This window comes from Astatotilapia calliptera, chromosome 4, assembly GCF_900246225.1.
Source record: "Astatotilapia calliptera chromosome 4, fAstCal1.2, whole genome shotgun sequence".
NCBI classification, from domain to species: Eukaryota; Metazoa; Chordata; class Actinopteri; order Cichliformes; family Cichlidae; genus Astatotilapia; species Astatotilapia calliptera.
Window position 1 is genome coordinate 9122336 of NC_039305.1, and position 27810 is coordinate 9150145.

Genomic DNA, 27810 nt, shown 5'->3' on the forward strand with positions numbered 1-27810 from the left:
CGGGTCATGTCTGGAGAACAACCTCCCATCAGTGTTGATATCAAAATCGAAATCAGATTAATCTGTCATAGAAACTGAAGTTTGAGTTTCACTGTGTCAGTCACTGTCACGGTGAAAAACAACTACAAGCAAGTCACCAGATCCACGGAGCTATCTAAAAACACTGGTCAGGCTAGAAAGCTAACAGTCCTTCTAAGGAGCCAGACTTAATGGGGACAGCAGCCAAATGTATTGAGTGTATAGTCTGCACTTTTCTACGGTTGGAAATTTTTAAGAACCACTTACAGTGATGATAAATACCAATAAAATATTAAAAGTGCAACAACTGTTCCTTTTCATATTAATAAAGATATATCTAGTTGCTTGTAAAAACCACAGGGAGCCACTAGATGTGGGCAAAAGAGCAAGATGAAGCTCCAGAGCCACCTGTGACCTGTTCTCTTTCCCAGGGCATTGCTAAATGCAGTTTTGCCAAAGCCAATGGTGTATCATACTTATGGGTTACTTTGGCGATGCTACAGAATCCACCTGATTGTGAGAACAGTCTGTCAGTTCTCCTTTCAATATGCAGCATTACTTTTCAAAGGGGCATATTTTAATCCAAACCACTTTCCTTTTTGTAAACCTAACCAAGTAGTTTTTGGCATCAACACCTAAGCACCAAGTCAAAGTGTAAATAAAAACCAAATGAAAATTAAATGAATCACTGACTCAAATAAATTGTAAAACACAAAGGAGCGAACAGGATGCTGAAACAAAACAAATTTATTTCCATCTCTTTTAAAAAATGTGAAAAGAAGTGATGCTCTAGGAATTTTATAAAGCTAGATCCTCTCTGGCCTGTTCAGCAAAAGTACTTGCCGAGTATAAAGCACAGTTGCAAATTTCTTAAAACATTAATTAAATACCAATGTAACAAGCATCATATTCCCGCTTTCTCCACTCAGTTACATCTCTTAAATCTGGTTTTCAAAAGCAGTGTACTCATTAACAAAAAACAGCTTCTTTGTGGCTTGCTTACAGTATGTTTTATCACTGAAATTTCCCGTACAGGCAGGGGGTTTTGTTTTCAGTTGACTCACTAAATGAGTGGCATGTAATAAGATGGAAGAACTGAGGTGTCATTATGGGAAAAGTCCCCTGTCATGCAGAGAAAGGTGCTGCAGCATTTCATCAGCGGTGTGGAAAAAAAATCATTAGGGAGTCTGTAATGAATGGCTGACAGCTGTCTGTCAAAACTGGGCTTCCATGTTTTAAATTCTATTCATTTTCTCCATGATTGCTTTTCTCATTGCCGAGTCACAGACTGGTTTCCTGTGCACATCTTTATTAACAAAATAGAGGGTTTAATTAAAATAATGGAAATGACAATATAAGAACAAGCACTGTGTTGATTGGCTTTATGGTTGACTTGTAAGTATGTTTGTCGGGACTGTCAACATTTTGGAATCATGCATTTGTTCCAGTTTGTTTTTGCTCTTTTATGGTGAATTTAATATAATCTTGTCTTTGGACAGTGTGAATAAATATTTCCTTTGTTTCCATTTTGCTTCAATGAGATTGTACATCTGCACGTTTTATGTAAAATCTGACAACATGCAGTTACGCTGCAGTATGCATGCTTCACTCAGATGCTAACCTGAAAGTAAAGCACTGTAGTGCTGCTCCAGAGAGAAAAACACCCCCAGACTTTAAATATTCTCACCATCGTGGTTGCCGGTTGGTTTGATACATTGAATTATCATTATCTTTCTTGCTTGTCACCCCTTGGTTGCTGCCATAAATCTCAAACTTGGACTCATAAATAGGACTATTTTCCAGGCACACACTGTGAAATTCTTGTCTGTGTACTTGGCCTTGTTCCCCCTCCTCAGAAGTAGCTTAGCAGCCAATATTGGTTCCTTTGAGACCACCGCTACTTCTTTACAGGATTTTTCCTGATCATAGTCTCACATTCTACATTTTTCAAATTATCTATGCATGCTGAAGATGCTTAAAACATCTCTTAACATTGCTCTTCTGAAGGTGTAGGCACTTTTAGTGGATTTGATTATTTTCGGGTGCAACTGACCCATTTGCTGCAAAGCATTTTGAAGTGAAACGACCCCTTTTGAAATTTTACTTTTGTTTTAAATTTTTTTTAACACAAGTCTATATACAAAAGTAGTAGAAGGTGTACAGGATATTGGCTCATGTATATTTTTGATTTCAGTGGTGCAAATTCTAAAGCAATATTTCTAATAGATATATCTCATCAACAAATTAATGTACTGAGGTATCATCAAGTGAGTGAAGTGATTACTAAAACTGCAGTGCATTAAGGCTGATGACAGCCTGGGAAAGGCAAGTGGATGAGTTAATTTATGGGAAATGCACCAATAGAGAATTGCAACAGCACCACAGAAGATGCAGCAGTTTGGGATTTTCTTTTATTATGCTATAGCACTGTCATTCCCACCAGTAATGTTATCAAAGGCCTAAAAAAAGCCTTTTTATCTTTCAAATATGGTTGGTTCAGTCATATTCAGAGAATACAGCACGTTGCATCAGTCTTTCCTCAAAGACCATAATGATTTAAAGAGACTTTGGTCTCACACATACTCGCTGCAGTATGTGTTACCAGCTTGATGTCCTGGCAACTAAGTAATCAATGACAAACCAAAGCCATGTTTACGGTCAGTTGCACTTCTTTCCTCTAGGCATTGATCACAACATAGTGTACTCTGCCCATGCACATCACAGCCAACGTAAGGTTTAACAGGCCAAACTGATATCAATGCTTTGAGGAAATTACAAGAAGGGTTAAACTGCTTTGATAAGGAGGGAGCCCAATCACTGCCGACCATATGGATGTTTTATAATCACTTTATGTGACTAATTTAAGACTCCCTCAAGATCCATGTCTCTCACTAGCTAATCCATGATGCTCTTTACGGTAATCCATTCAAATAACTCTTCTCTAGCACTATCAATTAGGAATGCAGGTTAATGGAGGAGCTGGCACTATACAACTTGATAGGGCTAGCTGTCTAGGTAGGACAGTGATCGAAGACTCGATATTCAGAATCCTGTATCAATTTTGATTTAGATTTTCACAATAGAACTAAATTTCTGTTGAATTTCTGAGAAATTACCATTAAAAGAGGTTGGTGCAGCTGTAAAACTAAATCCTAAGGAAAAGGCAAAGGGGTTTAACAATCAATTTAAAAGAAAGATTATCCCTCAGTGTGATTTAGATGTTTCTTCCTTTCGTGCTCACTGCAAACCCAGCACAAATCAGTGAAGTAAAACCACATACGTCTCTACAGAATCGAGGAAATATGGGTGCCCTAAAACAATATTGCTCTAGACATTCTTTTCAAGAATAAAATAATTAAACTGGGAGTTTTGTGGTCCCTCTCCAGCTCTGAACTCACAGATCTGTCACTTGAAACTCAGCAGACCCACATCTTTTATTGACAGTGGTTAAAGCATAGCTGCACTCCTTTTTTCAATGGCTGCCAAATTTGTTTTAGGATAGCAGTAAATAACAAGAGCAGATCAGCTTACTATGCTCTTTGCATAATATAGTTTAAAATTTATACCCTAGCAATGGGTAAAGAAGTAAAAAAAATAAATGAATCTCTTTAGCTGCACTTGAAAGGCAGCAAGGATTTAATCAAGTCAGTCAATTGATCACTGCATGCTTGATGTTGGGATTTGATGTTTGGTGCCTATTAAAACTGTTTATCCTTATATGATTGACAAGAATGTATATAAAGGATAAAGGACACTTAAAGACCCGTTGCCTTTGAAATTCTGGTTTTGATTAAAATGACATAAATCCACTCCCACTTTGAAGACAAACAAACAAAAAAACTGTTTTAAGGAGTGTTTTACATAAAAAGTACTAAAGATGATTTCTTTGGTAGATAAAAGATGAGAGTCACTATCCATTTAGGTGTTACCTCATACAATGAATGGCTTGTCAGCGGCACATCTAATTGATGACACAAAAAACCAAGGAAAACATCTCTAACAATGAAGGAAGCTTTATTATTGATGACTCATTAATTTTCTACAGAGTCATTATTATTATTATTATTATTATTATTATTATTATTATTATTATTATTATTATTTAATCTACTTCATTTAAAGATTGCATAGTCTTGTTTATTAGGGTTTGATTTGTGGAGAGTTATTAGGTATACTTTGAAATGATTACAAATAACTAAAATTTGTATTCATTTTTGTTTTTTCTTTAAAGGTGTAAGAATATACTGACCTAGTTTTGTTATGTAAATTTGTAATAAATTTTATTGGAGAAGCTTTTGGAAAGTGATTGGTTTATTAGCTTATGGACCCTCCCATTAATCAAGAGATTAAGAGCACCCTGGATGGGTGTGGTAAAGAGGTTTTTTGTTTTTTGTTTGCCAAATGTCAGATGGGAAGACGGGAGGGTTAGAAAATGATTTTTTGACCACTTTTGAAGTTGTTAAAGCAAATTAAGTTAACTTTCGTTTAATTTTAAGTTTTAAGAAGTTATTTGACTGATTTCTGTTTATAATTTTCCACGAAATAAACGGCATATGACGGCATAACAATGGAGTCAGAAGTGCGTTCTAAAACAAACCTCCCGTTGCCACCCACAGCCTTTTCTTGGACTTTTTTGGTGTTTGGAACGTAAAAGGCCGCGACATATTTTCTTCATAGTGCCTGGATCACTTGTACCACAGCAGTTATTTATCAATCAGTATCAATATTTTTGTATACATATATGTATGTGTGTGTATTTTTTTTTTTGCTAGTGTGACTTATGTTTTCCTTAAATATGTCATTTGAGCATTCTGCATTCAAACTTCTATCAAAGCAATCTATAAATAATATTTGTTTACTATTATTATTATTATTATTATTATTATTATTGTTATTTAAATGCTATTAAGAGGTCATAATTACATTAAGGTCCTGTTGTTCAGAAAATGTCCTTTTCTCACCTGTGAATACACCAAGAAGGCCAGTCATTCACGTGTATTGTGCATGTATTTTTAATTGTGAAATTACCAACACATATAATTTTATTTTAGACACATTTTACTCATTTCGGGGTTTTTTTCAACTACTCATTTCAATTTGTTTAGCTCTTAGACCCCTGCCTCTACTCTTGTTCGGGGTAGGGGTCGAGGCTATAGTCAGTACGATATACTAAAAGGAAACTGATGTGATATTAATACACATTTTCATAACAGATCGTTAAACACAACCTTCTTTCAAGTCACTAAAAAAACATCAGCACTAATTGTTTTCTAACATGCTAACAGTAATGGACCAATTATGTCCCGAATGTACAGCTCAAAATGTAAATTAGTCATGAAAAGCAATGTATCTTTTCATGATACATGAGCATGAATTTTTAAGTAACGTAGTTCAATAGGAAGCATAAATTGTATTAGAATTTCATATTTTGTCCTTTGAAACCAGGCGAGTGTGACTGAGAAATCAAAGCTTTAAAGACATTGTTGCATTGTTAACCCAAATCCTGATCTTTTTCTAAGCCAGTAGTTTTTATGATTAAACCAAACCAAGTTTTTGTTATTTGACTACAATATTTATAATTAATTACATATTTTAAAAGAATGGAAATAAATGGAAAACTGGGACAGTAGTCCAGTAATGTAAGACTTTTAGAAAAATGCTATGCTACACCAGCAACCCATCCAGCCTCGTAATGTAGACTTTTTTTGGCTTTTAAATATAGAAAATATTGATTTCATGTACATAGACATTAATCATTGCGTACCAGACTAGGCTGATGAAAGGCTGTGTTCAGTGACACAAAAATATATGGAAATTTGGATTGTGGAATGTGAAAAAATGTCAAATTCATCCTTTTAAATAGTCTGAAGGACTGAATTAAATATCTAATGTACTTTATTTTTTTTTTAAATCTTTTTACAGGCATGTTACAAAATCGCTGGAACACCAACATTATTGCAACTTCTTACACATGTTAGTACAAATTTAGCTGCCAATATGTAAGTGAACATGTTTACATATTGACTCAGTAGAGTTCATATTTCCGTCTATGCAATTTTTGTGTATTTTCACACAATTTTTGCACCAAATACAGTATGCTTTTGAGTTGGATGTAACAGTCTGTCAGAGCCTTTACGTTTATACAACTGGACCACAGCAGTAAAGCATTATTACAGCACCTCATCTGCCCACCCTCATTGCAATGTCAGAGGAAAATTGTCACTGTGTGAACATGGCCCATAGGGCACTTCCCTCCTACTCTCTGTTACATGACAGACAAGCTGAGTAACTAGTGAGTCAGCTAAGTTGAAAGGTTCTGCAGGTTATGTAAATATATATTGCAAGGAAGTGAGTCACTGATGATTCTGCATCTCTTTTGTGAAGGGCCACTTAATGAGTTCTAATTTTTCATTATTTTTCAGTTTTATCAGAGCAAGAAAGCATAAATAAATAAATGGGAATTATCATGGAAGGCAAAATTATACCTTTAAAACGGTCAGAAAAATGTCAGAAACGTATACTGTGATCATGAAAATCACCATCTTCAGTAAGACTTTCTATTCAGTATAACATAAGTGAGGTTGCAAAAATGCTTCTCCAGTAGGATCGTGATAAACAAAGTAAAAAAAAGAAAAAAGGTCCCAGTAGGGGAAAACCATAAGATTATACAGTATGAGGTAAAACAACTCTAATCAATAGTGTGATACAGTATCACTGTTATCAGACTGTAGATATTTTCATTCCCATTTTTGCGATGATAAATTATTATCCACTGCAACAACCAGGCTGGTGTGTGTGTGTGTTTGTCTGGGTGTGTACTATAACAAAGGCTGTTTCTAGTATTTTGGCAGGTGTTTGTATCTGCTGGTCTGTCTAGATTCACTGAATATATTATTAAAAAACAGCAACATTGTGATAAGGTATTTTATTTAAATGAGTTCAAATATGGCTTTGTCCCATGAATATGAAGCAATGGGACGTAGAAAGTGGACGTTGAGGTATAAGGCCACTGACCATACTTCTTCAAGGCCCTGTCCATTTTAATGTATTTATTTTAATGCAGTGTTAATATAGGATATACTACTATGCAAAGGTTTTGAGCCACCCTTCACATCTGCAGATATACTTGAAACTATACAGCAAAACACAATTTGTGTACCTCTAACAAGCCTGAAAGTCAACATTCCCTATGATATCGCTATGACGACCTTTATTATTCAGCACAGCCTAAACTTTCTTAAATAAGTTTCCTTGTAACTTCTTCAAGTATTCTTCAATAATCATTCTACAGGCTGCTTGAAGGTCATTTCAAAGCTCTTCTTTGAAAGTTGTCTGACTTTTGTTCTGTTCTCTGTTAAGATAATCCCACATTGCCTCAGTAATGTTGAAGTCCATATTGGGGATGTGAATTCATGAATTACAGTGTTCTATTATGTGTTTTTCTATTTTGTGTTTAACCCTTTAAGACCTACCATAGAACCAAGTCCGCCAGAGCTTATAGTATATTTTTACATGCTGTGGAGCCATTTTTTGGAGCATTTTAAGTTGCTATACATCAATACAACCACTATAGCCCAAATTTTAATAATATGTCTGCATTAAGTGCATAGTAATTACATAAATTGCAAAAAAGTGCAATAAAATACAAAAAAATTTAAAATCGTTTTTGTTTTTTTAACATATATTTCTAGTTAGAGAAATTTAAGAGGCTTATCCCTCAAAACTGTAAATACAAAAAAGTTGCACAAACTAGTTTCCCACCAAAGGAAATTTATTTTAAGTGTCTTCATAGTTTTATTTTTGAGATACACCAATTTTCATATACTGCAGGAAAAATGAAAAAATATATTATAGTGCAAATTTGCAAAATAACAGCATATGCATCAAAATAAAATATTTCCAGCAGTGCAATATGAGTCCTCAGCATCCCAGAAACGACACAGAAAGTCATAAAGTCAAATAAACTTTTAAAAACACAAGTATAGGCTCATGAGGCCACGATGGTAAAAAACCACATTTCCGCAAAATGACGTCACTTCCGCTTCCGGGCAGGTCATGCCGGACATGCGATAGTTCACGCTGATGGACATAGGAAGTGTTACAAACAGCTGATCGGATCAGCAAAGCGTGTTTCTGTGCTTTTTATGCAGTTTTTGAAAAGCTATATGTGGAAGGAAACTGTGACCTAGGACAAGCTGATGGCATAAGATGTAAGTACAACTCCTCCGGTTTCATATGCAAAAAAAATTATTGTGCTAGCTTACGTGGTTGCAGTGCTACCAGGATTTAAAAATAGTTACGCAAAATGGAGCGTGTCCGCTCCCACCGGCTTTAAAGGGTTAACTGCATTGGCAGTGTTCTTGGGATCATTGTCATGCTGATGCAGATGGTATTTCATGGTGGGTCAAAATATGATGGTACTTCTCTGGTCATAATTCAGTGAATTTTGACAAGATCCCCAACAACACTGACTAAAATCCAGCACCAAACCCTGACAGAGCCTCTACCATGGTTTACAGACTTCCAGCTTTAATGGTGGGGAGTCCCAGATTTAAACCTAAATCTGGGACTCCCCACCATTTGACCTTAGAACTGAAGAAGCTTCTCGGATGAGAGGTGAAACGTCTTCAAGCAACTTAAAGAAGTCCAGACGCTTTTCTTTGCAAGCTCCTTTGACTACGATGACCTGGATGACTGAGAACCTTCACAGACATATAGATAGATAGTTATACATATAGATATATAGATATAGCCAGAAAGGCAGAAAGAGCGAGAGTAATCAAGTATGGACATTTCGGGTCCATATTTTTGAAAAAAGATAATTAATTTAAAAAAATTGAGATGGTGAAATGGTAAAAGAGTTGTCCACTCTCAGAATGACATGTCCTCTGAGTAGTTTGTCTTTGCTACTGTACTGTTCTTGTCATGCATATTGACCGGTGGATTAGCGATGGATTGCCTGTTATCCTCTTAGGAGGTGATTGCTCATGCAGCACTCGAGTTGACTCAAGCTATGTGAGACTGTACCAAACACCTGCACTTACCACTGTAGTCTAGGTTGAAATCCTCAGCGAGGGAAAGCATCCCTGGTGTCCTCCAGCAATACAGATGTCTGCAGATGTCAACTGAGGAACAATAATTGAAAGAGAATCATGTAAATATTTCAATTTCAACAAAGAGGTTCATAAAATTGATTTTTTTTATGTCAGTATGTCAACCATTTAACCTTAAGTCAACATCTTAATAGAATCCATGGATACCATTCTCAATGAATCATGAATAAAAAAAACCAAAACAAACAAACAACAATAACACCCCCCCTGCTTGTTCACCTTCATTTGGCTTATAGTCTCCAAAATGAATTCAGCTGCATGAATATATGTATTTTCTTTTCAAGAATTAGAACTACCTCATTAACCTTATCTAACAAGCACAAGCTAATGAAATCCTCTGTTTCAGTTTCCGGTCTTGCCAAACTTAGGCTCACTAATTAATCAAACATCACCCTCCACCCCATCCCCCATCGTCTTAATGACTGCCTATAAAGCAAAATAGAATATTCTACACACATTGCCCAGGGGGAAGCAACTTGTGCACAAATTCATGCATTTTTATTGGAAGTTAAAATAAAGAGAAAGAAAAGCTTTACGCTCAAAAGAAAGCCACGCTTTGTATTCGCTGCAATAATCAAAACAGAAGGAAAACACAATTTCTTCATCCTTTGTCCATGCCTCATCCGTGCTGGTATATTTCTCTGTTCGCAATGCAAGGCTGCAATTTTCACACTTACATAAATATTAATATCTACATAAGCAAGCTCTAAATGACATTTACACTCAGTATTCATGTTACTCTTTTTACTCTAAGCAAACAATTCTTTGTTCTCATCTCTTGTGATTCAGAGTGTATAACATGTTGGGTCAAATGAAAAGCACTGGAAAAATCAAATCTCCAACAATCAGTTATGGAAAACGGCAAAATGGCTAGATTTTCAGTCTATGAGAGGACAATAGATAATGTGATCCAATTAGTGGTGGAGGCTGCTATTTGCATTCCAGTGAAAGGGGTGATAGTTAAAGTGGCCCAAGACAGCTGCCTTTCAGCAAAGACCCATGACAACACAAAAAGCAGCGGAACCAAGAGAAAAGGGGAATTTGGGAGTCTTTAGCCGTATTCTTTTAATTACTCATCATAATGACTCCATTTAGCTGTTCAATGACCCATTTTATGGCATTGAACAGGCATGGGAAGCTCTCCGTCCTTGGCAGGGTCAGTCCTGCAGCTGCCCCTGCTGCCATCTTTCAACCAATAGGGAACATTTTCCCTACACTGGGCTCTAACAGTCAGGTAGCTCAAGAATTCGCTCTCAAATACATTCACATACGCACACTGGCTTCATCACCACAAATTAGATATGCACCGAATGTCACTCCGCGAGGGAATTCAGTTCAAAGAGGTGCTCATTATATGGAAGACAATAATTATCAAATGCGCAAAACATTCATGAAGAATAAAGATAGTTTGTCGTGTTGGCACCTGCCATGAAGCTGGCAAGGAACAAGATATGCAAATAACTAGTTTTTGTTTTGTTTCTGCAGTGAATTGTTTAAAAAAGTTTTGCAACAAGACCACCTACAATTCTTTGTTAAAGACAAAGTCTTGTATTTAAAAAAAATGCAAAATAATTAAAAATCTAGATATTTTCATTTAAAGCTCCAACCTCCATTGTTATTCTTGTTAATATCAAAGATTGAACCATTGCACTAATAACAGGTTACTTAATAAAGTAAATTATGGCATAAATGTCAAGTTTTCATCATATATGTATTAATTTTAAATAATTTTCCCATCTAGACTTAAATGTTGGGATGCAAAGTAATATTCCTCCTTGTTGTTAACAGAAAGTCTTATTGTTTTACTTTTTTCTTGCTTTTTATGCAAGAAGATATATTTGAAGATTTGTCAGGTGGCAGCCCTGGAGGTAGGGATGAAGGAGGGGAGGTGCGGAGGTGGTGAAGAGAAGCAGACCCCATATGGTCGCGAGAAGCTGGATTTTCTGGCACATCTCCAGGATGCTGACCCAGAGCGTTGGAAGGTTGAGCATTGGCACCAATCTGACTGATTTTTCTCAGCTGCTGACGTGCAGAGGAGCACACATGGATATGAGTACAAAAATAGCTTGTATCGACCACAGCGTGACGCAACTGTTCAGAATTTAAATCATTGCCATTTGTTTCTGTTCCATGTAAACTTTTTCCGAGATGACTCATACAGTTTCAATGAAAATAAAATCATGAAATGATTTATGCTTTTAAGACAAAGAAAGACTTGTCACAATAAAAGAGTGCTGTATGATATTGTGTATAAATGATGTTTCATGTAATTTCATTTTATTTGTACTATTACTCTCTTAAGTGAAAGCTGTAAAATAAAAATACTTTTTAATGCTTGGAGAGATTCTCCTACTGTTTGCAGTCTGACATATAAAGAAAAAATGACAAGTCAAGTTCCAACTGCTTCCCTCTTCTTCTTTTGTAAAAATACAAATAATCTTGTTGTTTCTGTGCAGTAGCAGCAAAATGAATGCCTTAAGTGGTTTGCAGAGAAAGGTCTCCACATTAGCACTAAAAAAGAGACAGTAGAGAGATAATAAATAATATTCTGATTTTGTAATACATAAAAGAACAAGGAATGACCCAGAAAACGGTTATAGATTCTCCAACTGGGTGATGTCTCTATTCTCCTTGAACATCAAGAACTCAGTTCTATGATTTATATATTAATTCACAATGGCAACATCAGACATAATGTATCATGGCCCTTAATGTCAGCAACAGTAAGCCCTGTTATTGTAATCCACCATCAGCACCACCTCAGCTCATCTCACTGTTAAATCATAGGAGGCCACAATGGCTGGAAGCTGCTAGGCATTCTTTAACATTTAGTTTTACAGTCTGATTACAAAGTGTACAAACGCTTCCTGATGAGCAGCTCCATGTTTGTCAGTGACCTCAGTGACAAAGACCTTGGTGGGAGAATAAATTCACACAAAAGGAAATCCTCCAGGTTCTTTTGTCTGGAAACGCTCGGTTGGTTTAGGTTAGGGGTTTGCTTTGTATAGGAGAAGTGGTAGGGTGTTTGATGTCTGATTCAGCTCAGTCACAGAAGCCTAAAGAGCAGATCGTGACTCCCTGATAACCCACTGGCAACCTCTGGTCACTGGGGGAAAATGTGTTGTATTGGAAAGATGGTACCTCTTTGTGATTTGGTCAGTAGCAGATTGCCATGGTTGCCCATATTTGGCATGGAAGACAGCAACTTGTCTGCAAACACCCGCTTCCTGCCAGTGGTAAGACTTGAAAAAGTGGCAGAAAAGGAGTCCATTGACCTTCAAAGTAAAAAAGTTGCTCCTCTCTGCTTCAGCCGACATCTCAAAAGGCTCACCAGTTTCACCTTAACCCATTTTTCACTCGTGACCCAATTGCCAGATGTTCGCTGACCAGTCACTAGCCCAGTGTGGCATGGGGCTAATTTTAACATTTATATTCTCATACACATTTTCACAATTCTAATAGAAAGACTGCATTAAAAAGTTATAAATGTTACTTTAACTTTTGAGTCCACCTTCAGTGGAGCAACTCTGAAAATTAAACTGGTTCGAATTAACTGCATGTAGCTGTTACTCTGGCCAGTCCAGAGTGTTTCCATAAAGACATGATTTCAGCTCTTGCTCTGCCTCAAGAGAGTCGTCTCAAATGTTCCATTCCTGGATGAACCCTGTGGGCATCAGGTGGCAGCTACAACCATCTGCAATTTAGAGAACATGTCCTTAGAAAAGTATTGACCTTAGTACCTTAAGCTGTAGACAGCTATGTATGGCATACAACTTGAAAATACATTAAAACGAATGGAAATGAAATAGTTTTGTGAAGTTCAACTTAAAAATATGGACCATGTTATAAAAAATTCAAGTTCTTAATTGTTCATGATTATAAAGTCAAGCTGCATAGACTGACAGTTCTGATAAGGTTATTTTGTCTTGTAATATAACACATTTACTACTACTGGCTAAAGGCCAGATCTCACTCTGAGCTTGTGAGAGGTGTTAAGATGTGACAGGAGTCTTGCTTTTCAAAAACTGTACACAGGAATTACTATGAGTCACATTTCCTTTTATTACATCAAGACATTTTTTTATCTTGATAAGATGACAAGGTTATGCTGGTAAATACATTTTTCTGTTATGTACTTCCAGAGCTGTCATTCAGCAAGCGCTGAGATAATTTAGTTGCTCTTAAAATCATCCGAAGTAGGGTGGAGGAGGCACAACCCATCTTTGTAGCCAAACGCAGTCACAAGCAACAGCCCTGCAGTGAGAAGCAGACTAGCTAAAAGTATCGCTGCTCTTTAAAACTTCCACTCTGATGTAGAAAGAGACTGTGTGATAGGAGGTGTTTCATGAACACTGCACTGTGAGTCCATTTAGTTAAGCTTCCTGACTGCGTTGGTGTTGGGCAAGTGGGAACTAAAAAAAATGAGTGCAGGAAACCATCACCTGAGGCTGTGTGCAAATCTAAATTCAGGTGATTACACTATAGCCAAGCTTTCCAACCTACCATGAAATAACTGAACTAGAGGGTGAAGTCATTAAATTTACATTTTGTCTGGTAATACTTGGGAGGTGATTTCTAGATTTTATATCTCAGTTACTAAGTCCCATTTAAGCCTAAAGGTAAGGAAGTGGAAAGTTTCACAGCTCGTTTCCTCTACAGAGGAAAGTATTTGCTACCTGTTAAAACTACAAACAAGCCCTAAGCAAAGCAAAAACACACACACACGTAAAGCACGCACACACACACACACACACATGGAAATTCATCCTTTCATTTAAAAACTGGCCCATGTGCATGTGTATGAAGACAGAAAACTTTGAAATTGCATTTCTAAAAATAGACAGGCATACTTACTGTGCCCTCAACCCCTATCTACAGTAAAAAACACATTTGGAGACAGAATGGGTTTCCTGATAGCTTCATGAAAGCAAGATGTTGGTGTGCTGTTCCCTCACTCATTCAATATTAAAGTAGCATGGCATGCTGTCTAGAGCCACTATAATGATGTTGTAATGGGTTTACAGAAAATGGAACATGGCTTTGCTGCTTACAGTTTTTCTTAAATGCTTTGGTGCATTTCTCGCAATATTTTTGAAGTTGTCAGCTCCGAAGATGCATTTCCCTTCAAATCCTAAAACTTTTAATTAATCTGTCTGTTTTTGTGTCAGTGAATAAATTATTGCGACAAAAATCAAAAGGTCCTTTGGCAATATGTAAACCAGGGTGGGTTTATGCATATTTAATATTTGAAATATTTACATTTTCTTTGTCCAATGATCGAGTCTAGAAGGCATTTCTCATTTTTAATTGAAAAATTATTGTCCCACATGTTTTTGCTAATATTGGACAGTGCACTTGACAATAACTTTTCTAGGGAGAATTGTCCTCTTTTATGTGTCAAAAGTAACATTATTCAAATGCTGATTTCCAGTGTTGGGTTGGCTGAGCTCAGGCGGTAGAGCCGTTCGTCTGCGAATTAGTACATGGTGGTTTGATCCCTGGCTGCTCCAGTCTGCATGCCACCTATCCTTGTGCAAGATGCATACATCGGCGTGTGAATGTGTTTGAATGTTAGAAAGAAAGCACTTAGCTATGAATGAGTGCTCAAGTAGAGTAGAAAAGCGCTATATAAGTACCAGTCAAAAGGCTTAAGGCATTATTAGTTTGTAAAGACAAAGAGCATGTACATTTGCATGTATGGAGAGAGAACAAAAATAATCCAGCCAGCCTTTAAATAATACAGTACACAGACTAAAGTAACAACAAAAAGAAAAATAATGCAGCACTTCACAGAACTAAACAAGAGGAATTAAACATAAGCCTACAAAGTGGAATTGTATATAACAGTGAAGGCAGTTGTTCTGTTTCTCCTATTCCTTTAGCCACAGATGTCACCGCCGTCACGTCTAACGCTGCTCCTTGCAATGCAACAGGGAAAGAACCAGCATTTAGACCACATCTGTCCTCTTTTGCAACTTTTCCAGGCAGCTGAAGGCTTAAATATTAATCTGAGCAGGCCGCCCCTTTTAGAATAATCATACACAATTAAAATCTTCTGGTGTATAATGGATAGTGAAACTGTGCAGCTAAAAGAAACATGACCCGATTTGCTCACAAAGCCATATACAGTAAACTAATATTTGTTCAAACTGTAGACAGCTGTCTAAAAATTCTAAAAAGTTTTCAAGAGCAAACAAAAAATTGACTTTCTTTTTATTTTGGAAACTGTGTAACTGTGATTTAAAAATAGTCAATTGGACAACTGAGAAAATCTGTAAAGTACAACATGAATGCTTGACACTAAATTTTGGTTATAGAATTTTACAGTTCAAACACATTTATTTATAGTTTATTGTTTTTAGGTTTTTACGTGAATTTGTATGTTTTAAAATTACAACAGATGAAACCTAAACTTTCTGTCAGGTTGTAGTTGTTTGCTAAACTATTACAGCTTTCTAATAGTGTGGTATTAGTGAGGTAACCAGGAGGCAATAAGAAGATAATAATATGGAAGAAGGAAATGATTACCACTTAATCACCAAAGTAATGGCCAAATAAGATTCTAATGTTATCGTGTAACAACAATGGTTATAGCTGAGTAATAAGACCTTTAATTAAATTTAATGACAGTAAATTTATGTATTGTAATAACTGGCTAGAAACTGGGGGTGATAATTTGGAAACAAATGTATGCCTGTGAAACAAAACCATTTAGTATTATCAGTATGATCACTGACTCTAGAGAAAAAGTGTTCCTGGACGGGTCACTGACTGCAAGGTGTCCAGGCCTGTGGCTTGTGGGTTCTTTGGATGCAACTTTGGAAAACTAAGCTGTGCTGCCATCTTCTCTTTAGAAAGAAGAGGCTTTCAAGAGGCAAACCTCTTCATTTTAAAAAAAAAATTCTTCTGTCATGGATACTCTTTCTCACCTTATTGTTTGGAAATAGCCTTATAACCCTTCCCAGAATAATGGACAGCAACAGTTGCTTCTCTAACATCATTGATGATGAGGAATGATCTTATAATAGTTGTGCCTGGCTGTTGCTTACTTACACAGAGGCAGAAAGGGTATAGAAACACTGCTATTTGAAATCCTCATACATAAAACCTTAGATTTAATTGAGGAATATTTCTTAGACAGGCAAATTAGACTAAATACATTGTTTTATCTTGGTAATAACTTTGCAATTTGTGTTTATTTATTAAGTTTAGGCATATTCTTTATAAAAGAGGAGGTGGTAACATTTTGCCGAGTAAAACATCCCTGGATATTCTCCTCTCAGAACGTTACAATGCCCTCTCTTTATTTTGCTTCACTAGTTCACCTAATAATTTTGTCCCTGATTAGCTCTTTGTAAATTCTAATATCAGTTTAGTATTTAGTATTTATTCAACCATACATTAACTAATATCAGTTAAATCAGTTAGCCCCAGCCTTTCAGAGTGTCAAAAGTTAGAAATAAGCAAGAGCGGGCAGGCAGAGACCCTAAACTTTCCTCTCTATATTTAGAGAGGAAGTATAAATTTCCAATCCTCCATCCTAGCTTGCTTGCATGTAGTTTAGACATCTCAGTCAAGACAACTTTCAGTAGAGTAGGCCTAATAGCAAAATGCTTAGTGGAATTTAAGATTTTAAATAGTTTAACCTCACTTTCAGTATTTTATAACAGAGTACCTCTTGTCTGTATTACTGTATATTGTATAAAACTGTTTTAAAATATGTGCACTACCTCCTGTGTTGCTTTAACCTAAACAAGCTGTGCACTTAACCTTTGCCATATTTAAAGACACCCTACTGTTGACACTTGGTTTCAGAGGTACATTCATAATCTTTTGTTAAAGCCATCTCTGTGCTCTGTGCGTAGACTGGACCCTAGGGTACAAAAGCAGAAAAGCTATTAAGTGGCACAAACTCTGGGGCTGTTTTGTTTTTCTGGAGAAGTCATTCATTTAATGTCTGATCTTTGTCTCGTAGTTTCTTCGTCCATGCTTCCAGGGCAACCCTGCGTAGTGATGAATGAATAACAGAGTGGCAGAGTGGTGTGATGAAGAGTGGCCTTTACACATGCATGTGATGAAGACATTAATGTACTCCCATGTCTGTTTTTGCTCTCGAGGATTGTTCATCAAGGACATCTTGTGAAGCACCATAATGACTTTTATTCTTGGCAAAAGCAGGATTTCTTGAGTGGCATGGCGAATAATTTGTTATTATCTGGAATAAGTGGGGTAGAATGATAAGGATGACAAGTATAGCAGGGGCTCTATGTGGTCTTACACTGTTGCTTTTATTGCTTTTAGCAGATTTTCTTCAGGGCAGGACCAGCTAAAGAGGGCATTTGGTATTCTTAGATTGTTTGAGAAGAACAGTTAGAGAGATGTGCACGCTGAGAACGGACTAATGCACAGAAGCTCTTTTAAGGAAAAGAAAAGAGTCATCCTGCATTGTTCAGTTGGAGTCACGTAAAACATATACTGTATGGTGTTCCTGTTCAGCAGTATTAAAAGTAAATATTTCTAAAAGACAACAGTAAAAGAAAAATACCAACAAGAGAATCTTTGCATCCTTTCATAACCACAGAACTGGCCATCCATGACAAAGACAGCAGAAAAGTTTTTTCATGTGAATCCTCTCTAAAATGCCCATGAGTAAACACCGAGGACATCGGGAAAGATATGATGCAATGGAGCATTGATGTTGCAGTGACACATTGTCCTTCACTTCTACTAGGCAAAGCTGAAGGACATCTCCTGAACTACAGCAAGAATTCAGTCAAGTTCAACACCAGAACAAATGGGCAGCTTAAGCATTAATTTGAGTCCTGTTATCAGGGCCATCATTAAACCTGATTTTAAACTGAGATTTACTGGTTTACAAAGGATGTCCGTGAAGCTTCCCACAATTTTCTCTAAGCGTTAATCAGTGTAATTGATATCATCAGTGGAAAATTAACACATAGGTCTGATTTAAAAAGATGTTTGCGTAGTTTGGCCACAACCTCCCACGATTATAGATGAGTCACTTTTTAAAAAACAAGGGTTTTTACAATGTAAATGCATACCAAGGCTTTTCTGATCTATAATGCAGCCACTTTTGCAATTTCCTTGCTTAAGGACTCTGTTTGTCCACATAAAATTGATTTTTTTGCTGTGTTTGGGAGACTCGAACTAGTATGTGAATCTAACAAAATTTATTCTCTTCATTCTTCCCAATTCATGTAGAGAACCGGTTCAAAGTATTTCAACTTCTTGGAATCGTTAGTCTGCTTGCCTATCGATACCACTTATCAGTTCTTGCACTCGCACTAAAGTCAGTTGATTTTAGTTCCCGTGCCAGAGGCGGAAAACAGTGGTGCAGTCTACAGGGTGGATTCAGAAATTAATAATATTTTTATAGCACAAAAGGACAAAAGCTTGATGGTAAAATAAAAACTGCATCCAGGACAGAAACAGCTGCATTATGCTAGCAAAACAACTTCAGCTCTTTGTAAGCACCTGCACATACTAAATGCTAACGCTAAGCTAGCAAAGAGCCGAGAGTGAAGTAAGCTGAGTGAATACAAACCCCAGTCCAGCAGCCAGACAGTGGCAGTGGCTAACAAAGACAGTGATGAGCAGTCAGGCTGCAGCCTCCATTTCTATCTGCACATGTTTCTAAAGTAAAACCATTGTGCCAGTTTCTTTTGTGCTGGTTTTCATCTTTGCTTTGTGCTTTCAGCTTTATGTTCATACCTAAAGATTTAGAGAAAGATCATATGTGTTTCCTCACTGGGATAGGGATTTGTGTTGGTGTGTGGAACTGTAGCCTGAGGTTTATTTTGTTAAATGGCAATTATAAGACGATGCATTTCAGGTCATTTTATAGAGATTCAAAAAAGTAATGTTATGCAATGCATTGCTTCAAAAAGTGTTCTGTGTAATCTGTATAATACATTGCAGGTTTCTGACTAACGACCATGACACTGATCACAACAAAGAAGGGACATACCCCTCACATGCACAAACATTTGAACACGCAGCATGCAATTTCCACCAATCTAATCTCTTCGGTATACTGGTGGCAATGGTGGTGACTCTCAAAGGAGAGCAAATAAGATCCCAATGAGAATCGAATCAATAAGTGATAATGATAATGGAATTATGGAATTGGATTTGTTATCAATCCCCATCCTTATTAGTTACATCAGAAAATGAGATGAGATGTGAGTGTGAGTTGGTTTAGGATTTGTAGGGTGGGGATGACCACATAGAGACTTTCCTTGAGTTGATGGTGAAATTCTTTTTACTGACTAGAAGGGTTTTCCAGGAAGATCAAGTCAGGAGCGTTGCCACTCACTTACTAGTACCTGACAAGGTAAGTTAAGGCACAACCCAACCTTCTTTTTTTTTTTTTTTTTTTATTTAATTGTATTACATTTTGGATAGTATGGTGAGCATGGCGGCCTGTCTAAGACTGATCTTTGGACTGAGGCATTTACATCAAATTAATATTAATAATATTAATACTATTAATAGATATATTTCCTATGTATGTCCTGGCAATGTTGTTGTTTGAGACACAGTAAAGGAAGCACATATCTTGACTTTATGATGTAGACATGCTTAACATTGTGCTAAAATGAAAAATTCTGCTTAATCTAGTTAGTTTAATCCCAGCATTTAAATTGTATTTGACTTTTAATCCTAATGAAACTGATGTATTGCTAATATTCTTTGATAGTAACTGTACATTACATTCAATATAATAAAATTTACACTCATGTCAATTTACTGTGAACGACTCAGTCAAGTTATGTGGAGGCTCTGTGCAACCTTGTCTGTGCAAAGGACGAAAGCCATAAGCCCTCTATAAAGAGAGGCCTGCAGTTTAATTGATGGGATCAGAGGAGACTTAGAGGACTGAAGATGTAAAAGCCAGAAAAAAAGGCCCTCAAGTTGTTTGTAGAAGTTGTCAAGATGACCGACTGCCATAAAATCCTTTTACTCATGTTTATTTTTATGCTATAACCTACTCATATTGAAGGTTTCACTATATGGGAGTGATAAAATATGTTAAATCTGGGACATGAACTTCTAAAACTCAACATGCACAGAAAGTGTTGGATTCATGGACTGCACTGTACATATGTTAACACAGAAACTTACAATAGCACAAATCTGTAAACCCAAGAAGAAGAGTATGTTCAAGCAGTTTACAGGGTCAAATCCCAGGCACTCATCTGAACATGCAGGAGAAAGATGCAAACATTCCCTCTCTGTTCATTATTTAGTGCAAATAGTCAGCGCTTTAGCCTCCTGCACACTTGTTTTTGTCCATTCATATATTCAACACTGATAAATGTTGAGAATTAATTTACTGCCGCAGACACGATTCCTGCAACTGTTCATTAATCCACTCATGAATATGGAATCATTCAGACCTCGGTGGCTCTTTTTACAGTAATGTGAGCAGTGAAGCCTCTGGAAAAAAAAAAAAATCTCTCTGACCAAAGTGAGCCTCACTTTTCAGGTGAGAGCACTTTATTCTCCCTCCACTTCCCTCTGCAGTGGGGCCACTCAATAAATCACAGTGCAAAGCGCTACCTTTACTCTGTAGCCGCTAAGACACTAATGTCAGTGGCTGTGAGGATGAATTGTCATGACTCAGCGGACTTGCCTGAAAAGGTTTGCTTTCTATTTCAAAAATCCCAACAAAAATATCTAAAAAAAAATGTAGAAAAATTAATTTGGATTATGAAAATTACATCAAACTGACGTTTTGGCCACTTCACTTTTACTGCAACATGAGAGATGAGTTGCTGTAATTTGCACCTGTAAATGATCTGAATAATTAAAAAGGGATAACGAAGGAACATCATCTATAATACAATGAGTAGAAAGTAACTTGAGAAACATGCATGTACAGGTATTGTTGTCTTTAAAAGCCTTGCGCAGAAACTGGTGTTACATTTCATGGTTCAATTTACAGGGTATCGCAAAGGAGCAAAACTATTTTATTTAAGATTTTAACCATCACTGCTCATACATGACGAGACATTAATGTAAAAGTTATCTTTATGGGAAATTTATCAACTTAATGATATTACTGCATTTTAGGTTGGCAGCACAAATGAGAACAGTGCCTCCAAATTCCTGTTTCCTTAATCAACACTTGTAGAAGGACTGTGGGCCATTCCATCCCATTAAAATGTTATGACAGGAAATTTTAATATTTATAATAATTCCAGTGAAAATCTTAGCATCATATATTTTACTTTTCAATGTATATATATATTTGAAAATAGTCTGTCTACCCACTGTCAAACCATTTTTTCAAAGTCTGTGGCAAAAAGAAAAAATAAATAAATTCACTTCTCTTTCTTACCATCAAAATGAATCCAGATCTGCAACAGATACATCAGATGCATTAAAAAATGTCTGATGATGAGCTTACTAAATAAAAGAAAAAAGTCTAACATCTATGCAAAGTCGCATATTTGAGCGCAGAGTAAAAAAATCTTTTAAATTGCACTGAAGATTTCTGAATGATATGTTATTGAATTACACAACTCAAGGAGTGTGGAAGTTTTCATATTTTATCAAAGGAATACTCAGCAAAATTCAGATAATCTTTTATGTATCTTTAATAGTTTTTGACATACTCATGTTAAAAATTGCCTCAGATTTCAGTGTGTGACAAAAAAGCCTAAAGTGGATCAATGAACTGATTTTCAAAAACATATATAAGATATACACATGTGGTGGTTCAGACATTTCTAAAACAAGGCAAATAATTCTTATGTGTACTGCCTTACCAGGGTGTTTAATATAAATTTAATGATGCACATAAACAAAACTAAAAATATACAACTAAGTGATATCAATCGTTTGGAATAACCAATAGTAATAGAGCTATTCACATGTTATGTGACGTTAGTTAGCCACTGTAGCTAGCAGCCAAATGGCTCGGTAGCTAGCTAGCTAGCATTATACTCACCTTCATGTCTAACTGCTGACGTCGTTGGCTTAGTGCAATCTAGATCATCCAGTCTCTGCTTTTTGTATCTCTTCGAACGTGTGCTAACTGTGTAAGTCGCAGACGCACACAAATTTTTATCTTCTGCTCCATCCATGGCGCAGCAACTTGAACGAGCGCCTTCAGTGTGTCTGTTCGTGCCCCTTTGGCTTGACCTTCCAGAGCGCTCCACTGCCTGTCGCGCTCTGAGAGGAGGGGCTTTCCTTAATAAAGTTAACTGTGATTGGATGGTTGTATAAGCTCCTCTGCGTTTAAATTAAATTTGTTTTCCCTCCCTTTGGCAGCAGAACATATTTTTTTTAGCATCAATCCAGCGGGTTAGATCTACATAACAAAGTCGGAGATACATTATAACAGGTGAGACAATCCTCTTTTTTGCGTGGGACTATTTTTGATTATAGGGCTTGTTTTATATAGCATGTGAAGTTCTTTAACTCTGAACCGATTTGCACTAGACTCCCATAGAGTATTTTACGGTGTTTCGAGGTGATAATAAAATAAATTACTCATTTTTTTCCACCACAATGTCTTTGGGAATGAGATTGCGCGCCAGAATAGAAGGAAAACAAACTAAATATAAGGCACTAAGGCTCATTAAATGGCTGCAGAAGAAACACCTGCTAAAAAAGAAGCTTAGATGTCCTGTTTGTCACCATAAGATGAAAATGATTTCCGTGGTGAAGAAAGACCAATATATGTGGTATGTATAATGCATGATAATGTAGTGCATGTAGTAAATATAACAAAATATTTCGGTTATCAATGCAAGAGGGAGCATTAACCTCTTTTCATTATTATTTTCTTCATACTTAATTTTGTGATTATCTTTTCAATTAATGCTCTTGTTTAAGGGTCCATTTCTTTACTTAACTCATTGATATGTTCTCAGGTGCTGCAAAAGAGCAAGTCATAGGAAAGTTTCCAGAACAATTAGAACTGGCTCCCTCTTTGAGAAATCAAAAACATCTCTTTTCAGTTGGATGAAGTTCATTTACAGGTATATGTAGATGTAGACATTAATAGCAATGCACCTTTCATAATTGAACACCAATACGAGACTTGTGAAATAAAATTAGGGCCTCAGTAAGTAATAATTGCCTCAATTTCTATCACAGATTTTCACAAGGGCTCAGGCTCAGACAAGTAGATATGATCGATGATGAAGTGGCTGGCAGCTCCAGAACACTAAGTAGCATGGCAAGACACATTCGACATGTTTGTATACGTGCAATTAAAAGACACAGAATAAACAATGGACACCGTCTTGGTGGTGACAGAGAATTTGTGGTTATAGATGAAAGCTGTCTCCGTCATCAGCGAAAGGTTGGTAAACTCTCAGACAGGTTTGTTAGAATCAATGCAGATCTGACTGTGTCCTCTAAACATGGAAACCTTTACCATAAGTAAAAAAAATTAGTAGAAGCAACCATCTTTTTGAATGTTTCTTTGTAGATATTTAATTTTATTCTTTTTCATTTTAATTCTGTTTAATTTTATTCTTTTTGTTTTCAGTATGCACGTGGACGCTTTGGAAATGCATGGAAAAGGAAGAAATGGGTATTTGGAATGATGGGAATTAAAGACAAAAGGCGAAGGCTCGTGTTAAAACTTGTTGAAAAACGATCAAGGCGCCACCTTGTTCCTCTGATCAGACAGCATGTTAAGTTGGGTAGTGCCATTATCAGTGATGAGTGGAGAGCCTACAAGAATGTTTTGACAAACATAAGGTACAGACATTACACTGTAAATCACAGCAGGTGGTTTGTAGATCCTCAATCTGGCAGTCATACACAGCATATCGAAAGGGCTTGGATGACCATCAAAGGACATGTCCGTAGACTAAGAGGAAATCGCACTGAGAAGTTGCTGGAGGAACACCTGATGGTTCTTGAGTGGTCATCTTGGCTTGGTTCGCGACTCCCTGATGGACCACTGGGACGCTTATTTAAGGACATACAAAAAATATTTCCAGTTTGAACCAGTCTGGCATGAACTTTTTTTGGAGTGGGTGACTGTTTGGTGTTTTAAAAAACACATTTAATTTTACATGTGTTACTCTTACAAAACATTGCCATTGTTGACAGTAGTTAAATGTTATTTCAAGCACTGATTGTAATTTAGGTCTAAGTGTTATAAATGGTGACATTATACATTTAAGACTCACTTTTGGCAATTATAAATGTTTATTAGTGATTAATAAATGTTGACATGTTTTAAACTTTACGACAAAGCTATCTTTTGTCATTTATAAATGTTTACTAGTGATTAATAAATGGTGTTATGCTTTACACTTTACAATAAGGCTCCCATTTGGCATTTATAAATGTTTATTAGTCCTTAATAAATGTTGACATGTTTTAAACTTTACAACAAAACTCTCTTTTGTCATTTATGTTTAGTAGTCATTAATAAATGGTGTTATGCTTTACACTTTACAATAAGGCTCCCATTTGGCATTTATAAATATTTATTATTCATTAATAAATGGTTTTATGCTTTACACTTTACAACAAAGCTCCGATTGATAGTTGTGGATATTTATAATGCATTTCTGAAGTACAATTTTATATGATAAAAAATATGTTTACAAATGCTGATTGTGCTTACAGGATAGTAACTTAGTCTGAAATGTTTAATATAGCAACTCTAGATGAAATATATAGGTGAACACATTTGGCTCACTATTTGGCAAGAAACCGGTCAGTTTTTTTCCTCTTTCTCACCCTTAACTAATGCATAATAAACCATTAATAATGGTTTATAAAGCATTTACAAATTAATTAATAATATAGCTATAAACTATTTATTAGCATCTATAAGGGGATATTGACATTATATATCTTGCGTACACAGCAAGTGTCAAAAATTAAGAAATTGTTGAATGAATAACGTATATAAAGAGCTGTCAGCATCATCTCGTTAAAATGATGTTAACGGCATAACCGCATTAACACGGATCGCCTGTGCGTGGGGCTGCACAGCGTCAACGCATTAGCATGGTTAGTTAGTTAACGCCTTAGCGCCGTGCATCCCCACGCATGGGGTGATCCGCTCTAACTCGCTAACAAAGATTTGCCGCATTAATACGGTTATGGCATTAACGTAATTTTAACGGACAGCACTAATATAAAGTAAATAGCTTGGTTTGAAAATCTTCAAGTAAAAAGGACTTACATTCAAATAGTTTGAAAAAACATCTTAAATTTGACTCAAAAGTCACTATAGAATATGTGTTCTATATAACAAAGTGACACAGTATTTACTCTCAAAAATGAAGACAAGTTCTACTGTGATATGAAGATTAAACTAACTAAATTATAGGCACTGGCATGTGCACCTAAAGCTTAAGGTTCAATCTCACTATGAAGATTCTCAGTACGTTTGTATCTCTGCATGACAAAAGGAGTTTCTATTTAATCTTTCGTCTTTGTTTTTTACAGTTTCACTAATTCTTGTTCTAATTCTGGACACTATTAGCATCACAGGGCAAATGAATTTTGCACTGGCCTAATGTTCCACTGTGTGTGTTGATGAGTTAGAAGACCAAAACATGTTTGGTCATTTTCTTTATAAAAAATATGTATTGTTCTTTGTGTTTTAAAAAATAGAAAAGGTAACAAAGAATGAAAGAATACATTAACAACGTACTATAGGACATCCCTACAACTAATTCATTTTTAGGTATCATAGTATACTATCAATTCTCTGATATTTAATATATTTCAGTGTATTAAAACAGTGAATAAAACTGTGACATCTATAATTTGCAATCAAAGGTTTAGTTACTTGGGTTATCTTGGGGCTCTATGTATGCTAAGGCTAATGTCTCATTATTAATGCTGAAGTACAAAAGCAGACCCATTTCCCCTCCCTTTTCCAATTCTTCTCTCATTTCTTCTTGATCTTGTTTCCCCTCCCAAAAGGGTTCACGATCTAATAGAGCTTGATTGGTAGTAAGAAAGGGGAACAGAAGTGGGATTTTTTGTAGCATACTTTGACCTTGGACACAAATTGACTTAGAACAATAGCATCTCAGACTGGCTTTCAGTAGCAGTCAGACTTGCCGGTTCATCTGTCAGTCTAAAAAATGAGATTCTAGTTATCAATAGAGAACTGCATGTTAAGTACATTAAGTTGCATTTCCAGGTTCGATTTGCTTCCTTTGCTGTTTCCTATTACAGATGCAGTGTGTCGGAACTGAATCAAAGCTGAAAGATGCAATTTATAGTCTTTGAGCTTATTTGTGATGCTTTCTATTCTATTGTTTCCCTTGTAGATTGCTTGTTTTGAGCCTTCTTGTTGAACCACGTATTATATTCTTGTGACCTCCGAGACCAGAGTTTGATCAAATTGGTCAGGCTCTTGACTTTTGTCTGCATTTGTGTTGCACTGTGGTTTTTTAGCTAATGCATTTGCCTTCCTTTTAAATGTCTTTTTGATCTTAATTTGTTATCTTGCATGCAGGCCTCTTACAAATTAGCAATGATTTGGTTAAGTTGACCTTTTCTAGCAGTTTTTTGTGTTTTTATTGGATTTTGGTACATTTTCCAACATCTGTTTGTGCTGGCTCTGTTCTTCAGCTTCAATTTTTTTTCTCTGCTTCCAGAACACCTCTGGGTTGGTGTTGTCCAGTGTCTGCATGCATTCCTTCTTGTTGATTATCTGCTGTGTGGTAGGCTTTTATATATCAGTTTCACGTGTTTTGATTGTATTGTCTTCGATACTCTCTAGGATATACCTCATTTTTAATCTCCCTTATATTATGGAAGTAAAAATGACTGATCTTTCCATTGCCTGTGGTATATAAGCTTTAAACGGTCAGAGGAGCAAAAAGTATAGCTTCCCATCCCCACCTCATAATATCTAATATTATCAAATTCTTAAAATAAATTAAATAAAATTACCCACCCCATTTACAAGGATAATTTTCTATCTCATTGCATTTAAAGGTTTCTTCATAATAAACTATCTGTGTTGCTTAATGGCTCCTACAGAAACTCTGCCACACCAACATCAGAGATGGTAACTTGACAAAATAATAAAGTCGACTACAATGCGTAAGTATCAGGAGAGAGCCAGGAGAAATGTTCACTGATGAGGTAATATATCACGATGCTAAGCACTGCAGCAACAATGCTGCTCTTTCTCATTTGCTTTTTGGCTTCAGATCAAAACTAGGTAGAGAGCATGGTGGCTTGCTCAGTGCATTAAATGTTGAAATAGAAATATCCCAGAAAACAACAGTTGGAAAGCTTTTATTTCAGAGATTGCAACTGAAAATAACAAATACCATCTCAAACCAAAAGTGAATCTAGAAGTCTTTCAACATACCAACTACTACATATTTAATACTTAATGTGTATTACGTATTACATGTCTATACAGTACAGTATCTTTACCATCTTGGCCTTGAGTTTTAAATTAACACATCTTAAATTTCACGTTTTCATTTCATATTTAAAAGCCCAGAAAATCACTTTCTTGTTGCAGTCAGTGGGGTCCATATGCTGAGAGTAGGATATATGATTCATATTTAAATCACGTAATAGTGTTAAGAAAAATGTGTAGCTATTTATTATGATAGCTGGTCAATCTGGCAGCACTCCAGTGCAGTGATTAGCACTGTTGCCTCAAAGCAAGAAGGTTCTGGTTTGAATCCTCTAG

At 36.2% G+C, this 27810-nt stretch overlaps 2 protein-coding genes across 2 annotated transcripts in view; one reads left to right on the forward strand and one right to left on the reverse strand.

The window, feature by feature from the left end:
• The window catches only part of elfn1a (extracellular leucine-rich repeat and fibronectin type III domain containing 1a), a 77458-nt gene that overhangs the window by 17534 nt on the left and 32114 nt on the right, over positions 1-27810 (reverse strand). Inside the window, exon 2 of the mRNA XM_026164452.1 lies at positions 9063-9143. The gene's annotated coding sequence lies outside the window, so the exon portion shown is untranslated. The remainder of the gene's footprint in view (positions 1-9062; positions 9144-27810) is intronic.
• Positions 21795-24149, forward strand: LOC113020463 (uncharacterized). Its single transcript, XM_026164453.1, has 4 exons — positions 21795-22846; positions 23036-23143; positions 23262-23469; positions 23659-24149. Exons 1-4 carry the CDS (start codon positions 22671-22673, stop codon positions 24121-24123), a joined length of 957 nt encoding a protein of 318 aa, XP_026020238.1. The 5' UTR covers positions 21795-22670; the 3' UTR covers positions 24124-24149.

Bases quoted from the DNA above. Each gene is read 5' to 3' on its own strand.
- LOC113020463 (XM_026164453.1), top strand. From the start codon at position 22,671: ATGTCTTTGGGAATGAGATTGCGCGCCAGAATAGAAGGAAAACAAACT. The intron at 23,144-23,261 runs GTATATGTAGAT...TTTCTATCACAG, and splicing joins TGGATGAAGTTCATTTACAG to ATTTTCACAAGGGCTCAGGC. The intron at 23,470-23,658 runs GTTGGTAAACTC...TTTTGTTTTCAG, and splicing joins GTCTCCGTCATCAGCGAAAG to TATGCACGTGGACGCTTTGG.